Below are 14,503 nucleotides of genomic sequence, written 5' to 3'. Positions count from 1 at the left end.
TTCTAAAATAAAATGGTGTAAAACAGGGGTCTCAAACACGCGGCCCGCATGTGGGCCGCATGTGGCCCGCAGGGCTATTTCCTGCGGCCTGCCAAGCAGCCCACCCACGGCCTACCTCCAGGCCAGGGGTGGGCAAACTACAGCCCATGGGCCAGATCCAGCCTGCAGGATTTCCCCCCGTGGACCCGTGAGCCCCATGCCGCTCCCTGAAACGACCGGCACAATGTCCCTGCAGCCGGGGGGGGCTCCATGCATTGCAATGGCTTCCAGGCACCGCCCCCCACTTCTCCCATTGGCCGGGAATAGGGAACCGCGGCCAAAGGGACTTCGGGGGAGGTACCTGGACGAGCAGCAAGGCAGCGCCACCCCAGAGCCCACACCCCGAACCCCTCCTGCACCCCACATCCCAACCCCCTGCCCTGAGCCCCCGCCGCATCCCTCCTGCACCCCTTGGGAGCAGGGAGGAGGCAGAGTTGGGGTGGGGACTTCGGGGAAGGGGTTGGAATGGGGGCGAGGAAGGGGTGGGTGTACCGTGGATTTGTATAGTGGCATTAGGATATTTTCTGTGTTTTTATCTATCCTTTTCCTAAAGTGGTTCCTAAAGTAATTTCATCTTATTTATGAAGATGCTTTTATGTCTGTACAATGTTAAAGTAAATAGTCCCAAGACCTACACACTGAATCTAAGCCCACACAGGGAATGCTCTTGCAGGACATAAAACACCCATGGCCTAAGGAGTCTCATAACTTCTAAGTACTCCAAATTCATTGTAGTGGTTGTATGACCTCCCCCTGCAGCTTTTGGCAACTTTGTATTCCATTAGGAGGTATGGATTTTTTAAGTAGCCAAACATGTTTGAGGAAATAGGGAGATATTGAGTTAGGCCTAACTTCATAAGCAGGTAGTGTATGCATGGTATGTGTATTATTGAAGGTATGGGTAGCAGCTGTTATCACTGAAGTTGAGCTCCAAATTCCATTCCTATCCCCATGTTTCAGTTGCTCATAATTTTATCCAATAAATTCCTTTTTGATGTGAAGTTTTTTCCATGCTTCGATTCTCAGCCCAAAGGAGAAAAATCAGGTCAGCCAATTTTGAGTTATTCAAGTACGAAAAGACTTTTTTCCAAATTTTCTGATTAAAAATTTTTGCATACTAAAAACTTTTTTAAATATCTGAAACTACAAAATGCAAAGTTCTTTTGTCTTGTAGGTTTCACTGAGACTTCAAAAAAGCTGTTATTTCAGTGGTTTTAAAATATGAGCATGTAAATGACCAATTTTGCTTATTTGCTGTGGAGTTTTTCTTTAAGGAGTTTTGCAGTGCATTAAAGAAAAATGCTGATGATGCCTAGTAGTCCTTTAGTTTACTGGTACAGTTAAACTGAAAGCTAGGTCCATCGAGTTTAGAAGCTCTGATGAGGCTGGAAGAATGTAAAATTCCCAAATAACTTCATATCTCACTTCTACCTTTTTTTTTTTAGGTGTGGGGGGAAAGAGTAGATTAAATGCCAAAAAAAAAAAAAAAAAGCATTAATGCAACATTAAGTTTGAAAAATCAGACATTTAAGTGAGGAAAGTCCTAAGATTTACATTTCTCCCCCATGAATTTGATTTTTTAGATCTCTCCATGCATAGTATATTTTCTAGTTCTGTGTTCTCTCTTAATGTAATTTTAATGTAATTATTACTATATAGCATAAAATGTATAGGATATGCAATGTGACCAGTTAACACTGCAGGAACAAACTTAACTTTTGGAATGTTATGACTTTTGGAGAGCTTGATTTTTGCAGTGTTAGGGCTGAGGAATCTTAGAAATGTAGGGCTGGAAGGGACCTTGAGAAGTCATCAAGTCCAGCCCCCTGCGCTGTGGCAGGGCCAAGTAAACCTAGATCATCCCTGACAGTTGCTTATTCTTACTGTTGTTAAAAACTTCCAATGATGAGGATTATACAACCTCACCGGGAAGTCTATTCCAGAGTTTAACTACCCTTTTTTATATTTGCCTAATATCTAACCTAAATCTCCCTTGCTGGAGATTAAGCCAGCTACTTCTTGTCCTATCTTCAGTGAACATGGAAAACAATTAATCACCATTCTCTTTATAACAACCCTTAGCATATTTGAAGACTGTGATGAGTTCTCAGTCGTCTTTTCTCAAGACTAAATATGCCCAGTTTTTTTAACCTTTCCTGATAGGTCAGGGTTTCTAAATCTTTTATCATTTTTGTTGCTCTCCTCTGGACTCTTTCTAATCTGTCCACATCTTTCCTAATGGGTGGTGCCCAGAACTGGATACAGGGACAACTGCCTCCTGTGTCTTACATACAACACCCCTGATAATCATTAATGCTAACTTTACTACCCATTATGAATTTTTCTCTTTGCTATCTGTCTCAGAAATCACTACATAAAAGAGAATTTAGAAATATGAATGTGTAGTTCCACCTTCTGCATGAGAAGTATGCTTATTGTACATTGTTATATCAAGCCTGTCCTATATTTTTATTGCCTACTTTGCAAGAGATTGCTTGCCACATACACACAGAGAATTCCCCTCAAAGTATAGTATTAATGTTAGAATAACATTTAACATTCCCCAAAGCTTTATTTTCACCATATTAAACTAAATACAATCTTGAAATAATCAGGTTCACTTTAATTAACAATAAACATATTCATAAATGAGACATTCTATTTAAATATAGATGCTATAATAAATAAAATCACAAAGAACTTCTACCCCTGCGTCCTTTTAACTTCCTTTGCACCCCTTCCTTCGTAATAGGTGTATTTAATCTAATATTTTAAAACTTTTGTCTCATAAAAGTAGTGCTTTCCTACAATGTGCATTTCAATGTAAAATGTCATATGGTTGTGTTGGAAGGTTGATTTCTCTATGTTAGATGGGATAACATTTCATAATTATGAGCTGACTGACCATTGCCAAAACCAGTCAACTCATAATGAATCATTGAAACTATAATGTTGTTCACATTAGTTCCTTCCTGTTTCCATCTCTATTCATTCAACATTAAGTATACATGAGTAGTGGAATAAAATAGTTGTGTATAATATCCCCTTGCATGTACTAATGTAATTTTTGTTCTGACTATATTATATATTAACTCTTTCCAAATAAATGTCTATCTTGGTGCATTTTAAACACATTCATAATTTTTCTTACAATAAGTTCATGTATTGCATGATTGTGGACCATCATGTCCATAAAATGAGGAGATGAGTGCCAGATCATCACACGGCGAAGGTTGGAAATGCTCTATCAGAGTTTATGCTTTTTCTTTAAAACTTTTGTTTTATTAAATGTTACCTTAATCTCTAAAGAACATAAGATATTCAATATGTTATGTTGCAAACAAAATGCCGTGGGAAAAGAAGGCACCTTACCTAGCAAGACTTTTTTTTTCTTCTCTAAAGCCAGTCAGAGTTATAGGCTGAACCAGCTCAGTCTTAACTTAGTCTCCTCTTATGAATGTATGACAATAGTTTTTTATGACAAACTTTCTCTCCTGCCACCTCCTCGCACAGGTCCCTGTACTCATTCATTGTGTATGTCAGATAACTAAGCAGGATTCTTTGGTGTATGGGCCTTGGGTCTATAGCACCTCAGCCTTAGTGATTGTCATAGCATGATGTGTAGCAAATGAGAGGAGTCTGCTGTAAGAGGAAGAATAGCTTTGTGATCAGAGCACTGGACTGAGATGTAGGAAATACGGGCTCTGCCACAGATTTTTCTATCTGGAAATATAGTAGTTCCAGGTTTGAAAATGGGGGATAATAACAGTAAGGATGGCAAAAAATACTGAACCAGCTGTTTCATTCGTTGAGCACTAGTCTTCTACCGCACTGAACAAGGCAGGAATCTTGCAGAAAACAGTGTATGATGATATAATCTAACTGTTATGCATACAGTCAAGAGGACAGAGATGAAGGTGGTCGGGCACCTTTATCTTTGTCAATTTCTGACCTTTTAATGCTTCTGTCATAAACATACAGCTAACGGTAGCATAAAATCCCTCCTTTACCTGTAAAGGGTTAAGAAGCTCAGATAACTTGGTTGGCACCTGACCAAAAGGACCAATAAGAGGAGAAGATACTTTCAGATTTGTGGGGGAAGGTTTTTGTTCTGTGTTTCTTTGTGTTCTCTCCGGGACAGCAAGGAACCAGGGCAGGGAAAATACATCTCCTAAAGCCATACCTGAACTAAGCATCTAAGATTACAAATTTTAAGTAATAGGAAGGAAATGCTTTAGATTATCTTTTATTTTAGCTTGTGAATTTTCCCGAGGCTAAGAGGGAGGTTTATTCCTGGTGGGGGGTTTTTTGTAACTTTAAAGTTTTGCCTAGAGGGGACTCCTCTGTGTTTTGAATCTGATTACCCTGTAAAATTACATTCCATCCTGATTTCACAGAGGTGCTTCTTTTACTTTTTCTTTATAATAAAGTTCTGTTTTTAAGAACCTGATGGGTTTTTAGTGTCCTGAAAACCCAAGGGCCTGGTCTGTGCTCACCTTGTTTACTCTCAAGTCTCCCCAGGAAAGGGGGTGAAGGGGCTTGGGGGGATATTTTGGGGAAACAGGAACTCCAAGTGGTCCTTTTCCTAAACCTTTCTCTAATTCACTTGGTGGTGGCAGCGATACTGTTCCAAGGACAAGGAAGAATTTGTGCCTTGGGGAAGTTTTTAACCTAAGCTGGTAGAGATAAGCTTAGGGGGGTCTTTCATGTGGGTCCTCACATCTGTACCCTAGAGTTCAGAGTGGGGAGGGAACCCTGACAGCTTCACTTCACAACTTTAATGCAGTTGTTTGTCTATTAATATACACACACATGCATATTTCAGAGTAGCAGCTGTGTTAGTCTGTATCCGTAAAAAGAAAAGGATTAAGTATACTGTAGAATAGAGGGGTGTGGGCAAGGTGACACGTCTATCATAAACCTATGTTTTCAGCCAGAACTTCTGGATAATTCCTTATGGACTAGGACTCCTGGACAAGTACGCTGTAATTCATTATTAAAACTAATCTCTCTCACAGTAGATATTTGAAAAGACGGCACTACTACTAATAAAAGTTAGTGAAATGTCTCTTAACTTAACAAGCAGAACTACTTTGGGATCCAAAAATCCCCTGTTCAGGTTCCATCTGAATGTGTCATCCCCCCACCCCTAGTGAACTAAGCAAAGGACTATCACTCATTTAACACTGTGGTTACTTTGCTAAATTCTGAACTCTAATATCCATGATATTAAAATTTGTTTTATTCTTGCCATGATTCACTTAAGCAACTAACTACTGTAGTCCACAGCCCAGAATTTCAAAAGCGTTCTTTTATTTTAGATACCTCACCTTTTTTGGGTACCCAAATACCTTAAAACATTTATACCCAACTTTGAAGGTATCTCAAGTTGAGTACTCCAAAAGTGAGGCACCCAAAATCATTAGTTGCTTTTGATAAATTGTGGCATAGGTCTTTAATATTGGGCATAGGCCTTCTTGTTATAAGTGACTTGTAGAAAAGCTATACTGTCATGAGGGTTGCTGCAGAAATATTGTGCTCCAGATGACTGAAAGCTTTTTTTTTTTCTTTTCCTTAAAAGCCCTAAGAAATGCCAATCTAACACACAAAATGGGCAAGGAGACAAGGCATCCAGCATCTTTCAAGCTGAATATCTTGATTTTTGTGGATTTAAATCCAAACATTAATGTTAAGTCAATACCATTTTCTTCATGTGAATTGCTTTATGCATGTCTAGATGGATACTATATCAATACTTTTTATAAACTGGGGTTTAGCCAGGATTACTGATAATCACTGAGTGCTAGCTATATAGGTAAAGATACATTAGCGTGCTCAATGATAGCTTCAATGTTTTGTTCCGTCTTTTATCCTTCTCTGTATGTAATTGTGATTCCTTTTATGCCTACATTGTTCCATATGCCATTATTACTGTTGAATTGCTATCTTCAGTGGTAATCAAACCAGGCTGCTTTGATTATATATAACTTCACAATGAACCAGTACTTCAAAATGTGAGTTTTTGAAAAGGCTTTCGTTACAAGTTAAAGGAAATTGAGCAAAGTCGCACGCAGTAGTATGACCTGTTTAACAGTTGAGCACTCCAGATCTACACTTAACAAATACATCTTTGTCACTGTGTACCATGGAGACATATCCTAGGCTTCTACATCTCAACATGCAGGCAGCTTTTTAACTGGGTCTTAAGACCATTCATCATAAAAAGAGGTTTAAAAACTGGCCAATAAATTTGTATAGTGAGATGTATGGGTAAAATCAAAACTGTGTATAAAGCACTGTAATATGTGATTTTTGTCTTGTTTTTTGCAGATTTAGAAATGGCAATTGCATATTGGAATTTAGTCTTATCGGGAAGGTTTAAATTTTTAGATCTTTGGAATAAATTTTTGTTGGTAAGTATATTATTCTATTCCTGTATGTGTTAATGCACAATAGTAAGGTGAACCCCACAGCTTGTAAGATTGTGTTCCCACTGCGCGCGCACACCAAAAAAAAAAAGATGAGAGTACAGTGAATGACAGCAGTTTCCTTTTCAGCATCTTTGCTTTATGAGAACTGATCCGGAACATTGTTAATGGACCCTAAATGAATCCTCTCTATAATTTCTCTCACTAGGGAAAGTGAAATGGTACCTAGAGGCAGTCCCATGAGGTATGCCTGCCTCGCAGCACCCCCCCTGCTAGCTGAGCATGATGCTGCAAACACACTGGCTCAGTTTCCCCTTACTAAGGTTTTCTGTCTCCTAGGAATTCATGTGGCTCAGAGCTCCTCTTCATAACAACTTCTGGGCTCCCTTTACATCTCTTTGCTCTGGGATAGAGTGTTGACGCCCAGGGTGTTTCTTATGACTCTCAGCCTCAGCCCCTTTGGGCCACCTTTCCCTCTTCTATGCTCTGGGATATAGATCTGACCCTTCTTCCCTGGAGTCCTACCAGAATCTACTTTAGGGTCTTACACAGGAGACCAACTTGCTTCTTGTAGTTCTTCCTTCAAACTGAGTTCTCTCTGCCCTTTTATGGGGTCCTGATATTTATCAGTCTGTCAAATGACTCCAATTAGTTCAGCCGCCTTACTCTGGGAGGTAGCTAATTATGGCAAAGGTATGGGGGGAGCTGATTGAACAGGCCTCTTGGCCCTTAAGGAGCAGGCCTCCCTAGTCTGGGAACCACTTGACCTTGTGCCCTCTACTTGTAAAGGCTGAAGATACAATCTGACACCCTAAATTGTAGATTGAGCCCTCATCCTGTCTATCCTCAGGCACATATGATTCTTCTTCGAGTATTGTCCGTATAGGTGCTCCACTATACATGTATCTGCATCTCTGCGCTGTTGATCGGAGAACTTTGGTGGTAGTCCTGCCCATGCATGCATACTGGCTGGTGGGGAACAAGGCTAGCCATGGGCAGGCAATCCCTCCTCAGTTCCTTCTCAACTGCCCCTGGCTAGAGCTGTCCATTTGCAGATCGTTAGTTCTCTTAGAATTGTTAATTTTAGCTTCTTTTGAAGCCCCTTGTATCTTTCTTTGCTTTGTTTACATTTTATTTTGGCTGTTGCCTTTAAAAAAAGAAAGAAGAAAAGAAAGGGACTTCATCAACTCCCTGTGGTGGGATCCCCCTCACCCCACAGGGATATGCCTGGCTCTCCGGGCTTCAAAAAGGAGGCCTTTGCAAGGAATCTATCCCAGTGACTGACAGACACTCGCAGTGCATCCGCTACGTGGAGAGAAATAGAAGTGTGGCCTGTGTAAGCAACTGAAGCCCAGATCCAGGAAGGAGAGAAAACTGAGGCTCAGACTCCTACTTGTGGAGTCAGCCCTTCAACCTCCGGAGTCCTCGTGGGAGCCCTCGCCACAGCCCTCCACTCTGAAAGGAGGTAAACTCAGAGAGACACCTGTGAGCCACTCACATAAGGCATCTAAGAAAAGGTCCGTGCCTCCCCATAGCAAGCCCCAATGAAGCGAAAAACAATCCTCGGCTCAATCAGTATAATCAGTACTAACAGCACCGAAGCCACTGAAATCTGGTATCCAGGGCATGTGCTTTACCGAACCGACAGGGCAAGTTGGAATGCCTGAAGACTCGATGGGCACAAGGAAAGAAGCATCAATACCGGGGGTACATGAGAAACGTAGAATATCTGCCCCGGGGAAGGCTCCATCTGTACGGTCATCAACATCACTACCGCTGGCGATACACCAGGCACTGACGGACCCTGCTGTCAGATCTGCATCTCCGACACTGTAGGTGCAAGCGTCTTTGGCACCAACAGCCTCTGCCAGTACCAATGCCCTCCACGCTGACAGATTTCCGGTGCATGACGGATCTTTTAGTGTCCAACACACTGGACTCTCCTCTGCTCAGTAATGGGGGCCCGGTACCAAATTCACACAGAGCCCTTGACTCACTGATGACCTCCTGCCACACACTGCTCTTTTGGTTGTCAGAATCAGAATGTGAGCCAGCTTCCCTCATTCTTCTCACCCACCATATGGAGCCCAGTTTCATTATGGACACTGAGCATATCACCCCTCTGACCTGCAGCCTCCCTGGTTTGGGCAACTGTGGTACCAATCACTGAGCCCCTTCCCATCTCAATGGCTGTACTGGGACCCCTGGCAGGCCCAAAGGCAACAGGCCTCCATCACTGCTAGTGTGGCCTACCCACAGCCAAGGAAGTACCCTCCTTCAGCCATTGCCTCAAGGACTTCTGAACTCCCTGAACAGGCAAGTTAAGCTTAGTTCTCTTATTGAACAACTCCCCAATTCTCACAAGAACCAATTTAAAGCCTGGATTAATGAAGGCCAGCTGGTGGCAAAAAGGTCTCCAGTCTGCACTTGATGCAGCTGACACGGCAGCATGTTCTATTTCAAATGCCATTGTGATGTGACGGGCCTCCTGGCTTCATTGTTTGGCTTCCCCAAGGAGGTCCAAATGATGGTGAAGGACCTTCCCTTTGAGGGGATGAAATTATTTGCTGAAAAGACTGTTTCCTCCCTCCACACACTAAAAGATTCGAGGGCCCCTCTTCGATCCCCGGTATCTATACACCTGGGTACAAAAGAAGGCACAGCACTCAGTGACCACTCAAGCGCTGCTCACAATACTCCTCTCAATACTCATCCTAGTTTCCATCTCAATATACACAGAGATTGTATGAACCTCAGAGGAAGAAGCCCAGGTTCTCCAGATGAAAGACATCGGGATCTCAGCAAACTTCCTCTTAGCCCTCCACCTCAGAGATAGCTTTGACGGGATGGTCGAGGTACCTGTAGAACACTCTTCTCATTTCACACTGGAAAACCCCACCCATCCGTTCAGAGATAGTCTCGCCCCGTTCCACAGCACTGGGAATGGATAACCTTTGACAAATGCGTGTTGGAGATCATCCGAGATGGATACTCCGTCCATTTCTCCCCCATCCCAAATACCTTTCCCAGTCCCTCTTCAAGGACCCCTATCACAAGAGCCTGCTGCCTAGGAGATAAACCACCTTCTCAGCATATGAGCCATAGAGCCAGTGCCCGCACATCTAAGGGACAGAGGCTTCTATTCTCATTACTCCCTGATACTGGAGGAAAAAAGGGGGTTGAAGACCTATATTGGACCTCAGAGTGCTCAACAAGTTTATCAGGGCTCAGAAGTTCAAGATGGTCATATTATCTACAATCATTCCAGCGTTAGAAAAAGAAGACTAGTTCTCAGCCCTCAACCTCCAAGATGCTTATTTTCACATCTCAGTTATACCGAGCCACAGACATTACCTCAGGTTCGCGCTGGACCAAGACCACTACCAATACAGAGAACTCCCCTTTGGCCTCTCCTTGACCCCCAGAGTATTCTCCCAAAGTCCTCTCGGTGGTGGCAGCCCACTTATGCTCTCAAGACTTCATGATTTATCCCGACATGGACGATTGCCTTTTAAGGGCATGGTCCTTCGCAAAAGCCCAGCAAGTCACTCAGACCACACTGGATCTGTTTCAGAATCTGGGCCTACAGATCAATGAACAAAAATTGACATTAACACCAGAACAGAGGCTAGAATTCATAGGAGCCGACCTCAGCTCCATTCAGGCGAAGGCACTCATCCCACATTACAGATTTCTTAGTCTCTCCTCGTTGATGGAGACAGTACAATCCAGTCCCCATATTTCAGCCAGACAGTGCCTCCAACTCTTGGGACACATGGCTATGGGCACATCGGTTATCGCTCATGCTAGACTACGCATGAAATGCCTCCAAGAATGGTTTGGTTTGGTTTGGTTTACAGGCTGAACAGACAACATAAGGAAACTGCTACTGATGCCCACCAGGGGCAAGCAATCCTTGGAGTGGTGGAAGGACCCAGTGAACGTCTATACAGGAATCCCATTTGTTCGGTCTTCCCCATCTCTGCTTCTGACCACCGATGCATCCCTCAGAGGATGGGGTGCACATCTCAGTGGTCGCACAATACAGGACAAATAGTTTCCAGCCGAGAGATGTCTTCACCTCAACCTACTAGAACTCAGAGAGGTCAGAAACGTGTGCACTCACTTCCTCCCACGGTCAAAGATACGCACACAAGAGTCATGATGGACAATATGGCCTGTATGTATTACATAAACGATCAGGGAAGTACCAGGTCTCATTCCCTGTGTGTAGAAGCACTAAAACTATGGAACTGGTGCATCTCCCACAATATCTTAATATCAGTGGCCTACTTACTGGCAATTCACAACACAATGGGGGACAGTCTCAGCCACCAATTCCCACATGACCACAAATGGGAGATAGATTTGGTGGTACTCCATAACATATTCCAACAATGGGGGACACTGATGTTAGAGCTGTTCACTACTTACCAGAACAAGAAATGACCACAGTACTGCTCCAGACCGGAGATCGGACAACACTCCATGGGAGACGCCCTCCTCCCTCCATTGGACAAGGGCCTTCTTTACACCTTTCCCCCATTCCCTCTAATACTGAAATACTAATATTGACAGTGAAAAGAGAGAGAGTGAACATCATACTGATTGCTCCCACCTGGCCCAGACAGATGTGGTACCCTTACCTGTCACAGCTGACACTAAGTCCACCGATGATTCTTCCAGTCACTCCTTACTGTCTGTCGCAGAATGAGAGGTGTATTTTGCATCCTGACCTGCAGATTTTACATCTCAAAGCCTGGGTCTTTCACATAGAGACATCTTGCTCTGAGGAGGTACAGGAGGTGTTATTCCATAGTAGGAAAGGAGCTACTCACTGTACCTATCTACAAAAATGGAAGCGATTCCAAATCTGATTCCAGCCCAAAGGTTTCATCCCTAATACATCCACTCTACCGGTGATCCTAGACTTCCTGTTGACTCTCAAGACGTCAGGGCTCTATCAGTTCACTAAAGGCTCATCTAGCATTGCAAATAGGTCAAAAGGTACAGTGATTTCAGCTCAGAGACTCTCCAAGTGTGTCTCAGACTGTATTAAACTCTGTTACCAATTGTGTAATGTAATACGCCTGTCTTTAATACAGACGCATCCTAGGAGGTCGGTCTCCTCCATCACGTTCTCCAAGGGTATCCCTATATCAGAAATCTGCAGAGCAGCTACCTGGGCATCTGCACATACCTTTGCAGAATACTGTGCCATCCTGGGGGATTTGGCTGCAGATGCCAAATTCAGTGCCACAGTACTATCATCCATATCAGACTCAACTCCAAAGTCCCAGCCTCCAGTGGTGGGCACTGTTCGGGAGTCACTTACAGTGGAGCACACATAGGGACATTACTTGAAGAAGAGAAGATTACTCACCTTGTGCAATAATGATGTGTCTCTCTGTGGGTGCTCCACGAACCACCCTCCTCCCCTCTACTTCAGAGTTCTAGTTGCTGACTGTGCAGTAGAGAAGGAACTGAGGAAGGATTGCCTGTGCACACTGGCTAGCCTTGTGGCAGGCAGGGAGCAGCGCATGCGTGGCTGGGACGACTGCTACCAAAGTTCTCCGATCAACAGCGCAGGAAAGCTGCTGTTATTTTATTAATAAAACTTTAAAACTTAGTCACTTGGTGTGCTCCTTCATCTCCTCCCCTAATGATCCTGCGGCCTCAGCCTAATCACCTGATGCCTCAGGCATATTGGTAACATAAATCTGTCATGTTATTAATAAAATAACAGCAGTGAGCGTGGGGGCTCCCCCCGTCACTCAAAGGAAGGAAGAAAGTGTTAGTGCCCGTGCCCTAACCCACTTTCATACTCACAGACACTCAACCCAAGGCTGGCCAAGCCTGGGTGTAACATAAGAAGAAGAGGGGGAAGGGTGGACGAGAATTCTGTCCTGTGCACAGGCCGTCCAGGATCCGCTGTTGATCTCTGACTTGCTTTGACTCTTGAGAGGATTTTTAAGTCCTGGGTTCTTCCAGGGGCATTTCGTTAAGGGACCTCTGTCCCCCGTGCTCTTTGTACCAGTCCAAACTGGCTTTCTGTGGCTTCCTCGGCTTCAGGGACGCAAAACCGTTGTTTTTCCCCCTCGCTGGCCTTCACCGTCTCACTAGTTTTTGCAGTCCCCTGCAGTCTTGTTCAGCTTACTTCTCTTTTCTCACGGCTGGTCGGGGTTGGAATCCAGGCTCCCGTCTTTCTTGGCATTAGAGAGTCTGCTTGTGTGCATTGGCCTTGGGCAGCTGGAGTCAGCTTCTTATTTTCAGACCTAGCTGGATCGTTGAGTTAACCCGTTCCTTTCTCCCTTCCTCCCGCTTTGGCCTCTCGCAACCTGCAAAGGAATCTTTCGCTCCACACTCACACCTTCAACCCCTCCCAAAATCCTTTCCCATGCATATGTGTATATAGGCGCTAGCAATATACAATGCTGGTGCTTACCCGGGGGAGCAATTTTACTGTGCCTGGGACAGGGCCTGCTCCCCTAGGGGGGCACGGCGGGTCTTTTGGGGGGTGGGGGGCACGCGGCGGATCCAGGCCAGCCCCCGAAGGGGCAGGGAGGGAGCGCCACCCAGTCCCTCCCTGCCCCCAGCTCTGTTCCAGTCCTGCCCCCAACCGTGGCCCCATCCCCAGCCTCGGTGCAGCTTTGCGCCTGGCTGTGGGCCTGGCGGCGGCTATGCTCCCACCCCAGCCTTAGCCCCTGGCCACGGCTCCATTCCCGCCTGGGGCCGAGGCTGGGGCCAGAAGCAGGGCCAGGAGCTGAGCGGCAGTTCGGTCCCTGGCCCCGCTCTTGGCCCCCTTACCCATGTCTGCTTCGTCTCTCCCCCCGCTCCCCCAGCCATGCCCGGCTCCAGAGGCAGAGGCAGCATGGCCCTCAAAAATCTGGGGACTGCTGGCTTAAATCTTGAGGTGCTCTGACCTGTGAGTCCCAGTGCAAAACCCGAAGAATACTCTTGTTTTTAAAACATATTTGTTATAGGTATTTCTCTGCTGCTGCTGCTACTCCACTAAAAGCTGTGTGAGGCAGTGGAAAGGGTAGTATTTTTTGAAATGCTTATGATCTAATAGGGACTCACATACATATGGAAGCACCAGAGGTTTGTTTTGGTTCCATTATAGCACCTCCCTAGTTTTTTTTGGTGGTATATCTAGCCTGCTGCCCACCCGTGAATGGGTTTCTCCCCTTTGCCATTGACTGTTTTCATCCACAATCTCCTGGCCTCTCTCCAGCAACCTTATGCCTGTCTCAGCCTGTACCCTCTGTACCCACCCACCCACATACCAGTTTTTTGATTCCTCATGCCATCTGGTGACACTATTTTTCCCCTGCTGGGCAGAAGTGGAGCTGATCTTGCAGCTTTCCAAATTGGGGAGGAAGTTAGGAAATATAGTCTGATCTCCTGCTGAAGCAACCAGAATTGCAAATGGGGAGTAGGGATCTGGACTTTGGCTGGTTGCTTGTCTGAGTGCTTGATCCTAACAGTCACTGTTCTAAAAATAATAATAATAATTAATTGATGTGAGTGGATCAGGAGAAATAAATCAGTACTATTAAATGTGCTCTATACAGTTACCTTTTTTAGAAATTTTTTATTTAGTAGTTTTCTTAGAAAGCTTTCAGTGTTAGTAAAGAGGATTCTACAAGATGGTGTTAGTATATAACAATGTAAGTTTTTTTGTTTTTGTTTTTTTTAGTGAAATCTGGATTTAAGGTAACTGCAGAATTTGAAAATAACTTGTATCTTAAACAATATAATTTGTTTCCATATTACATAGGAACACCATAAAAGATCAATCCCAAAAGATACTTGGAATCTTCTGTTAGACTTTGGAAATATGATTGCAGATGATATGTCAAACTATGATGAAGAAGGTAATTAATATGAATTTTAATATTTTTAAAAATTGGATTTAGCAAAATTGAAATAATGTTGTGAATAAACACCAAAACACAATTTACACCCAATGTTTTAAAATGTCTGCTATCGGGAGCAGAGCTACAAATATACTAGATCATATTTGCTGCCGAGAA

General features: G+C 44.0%; 1 protein-coding gene across 1 annotated transcript in view; it reads left to right on the top strand.

The window, feature by feature from the left end:
* Window positions 1–14,503, top strand: part of DCUN1D2 (defective in cullin neddylation 1 domain containing 2) — a 57,285-nt gene that overhangs the window by 32,593 nt on the left and 10,189 nt on the right. Inside the window, exons 5-6 of the mRNA XM_077813874.1 lie at window positions 6,370–6,452; window positions 14,248–14,344. Of these exons, the coding sequence (XP_077670000.1) occupies window positions 6,370–6,452; window positions 14,248–14,344 (180 nt within the window). The remainder of the gene's footprint in view (window positions 1–6,369; window positions 6,453–14,247; window positions 14,345–14,503) is intronic.

This window comes from Eretmochelys imbricata, chromosome 1 (genome assembly GCF_965152235.1).
Source record: "Eretmochelys imbricata isolate rEreImb1 chromosome 1, rEreImb1.hap1, whole genome shotgun sequence".
NCBI classification, from domain to species: domain Eukaryota; kingdom Metazoa; phylum Chordata; order Testudines; family Cheloniidae; genus Eretmochelys; species Eretmochelys imbricata.
The sequence above is the reverse complement of the archived record's forward strand: the minus strand, read 5'-3'. Positions and strand labels throughout refer to the sequence as shown.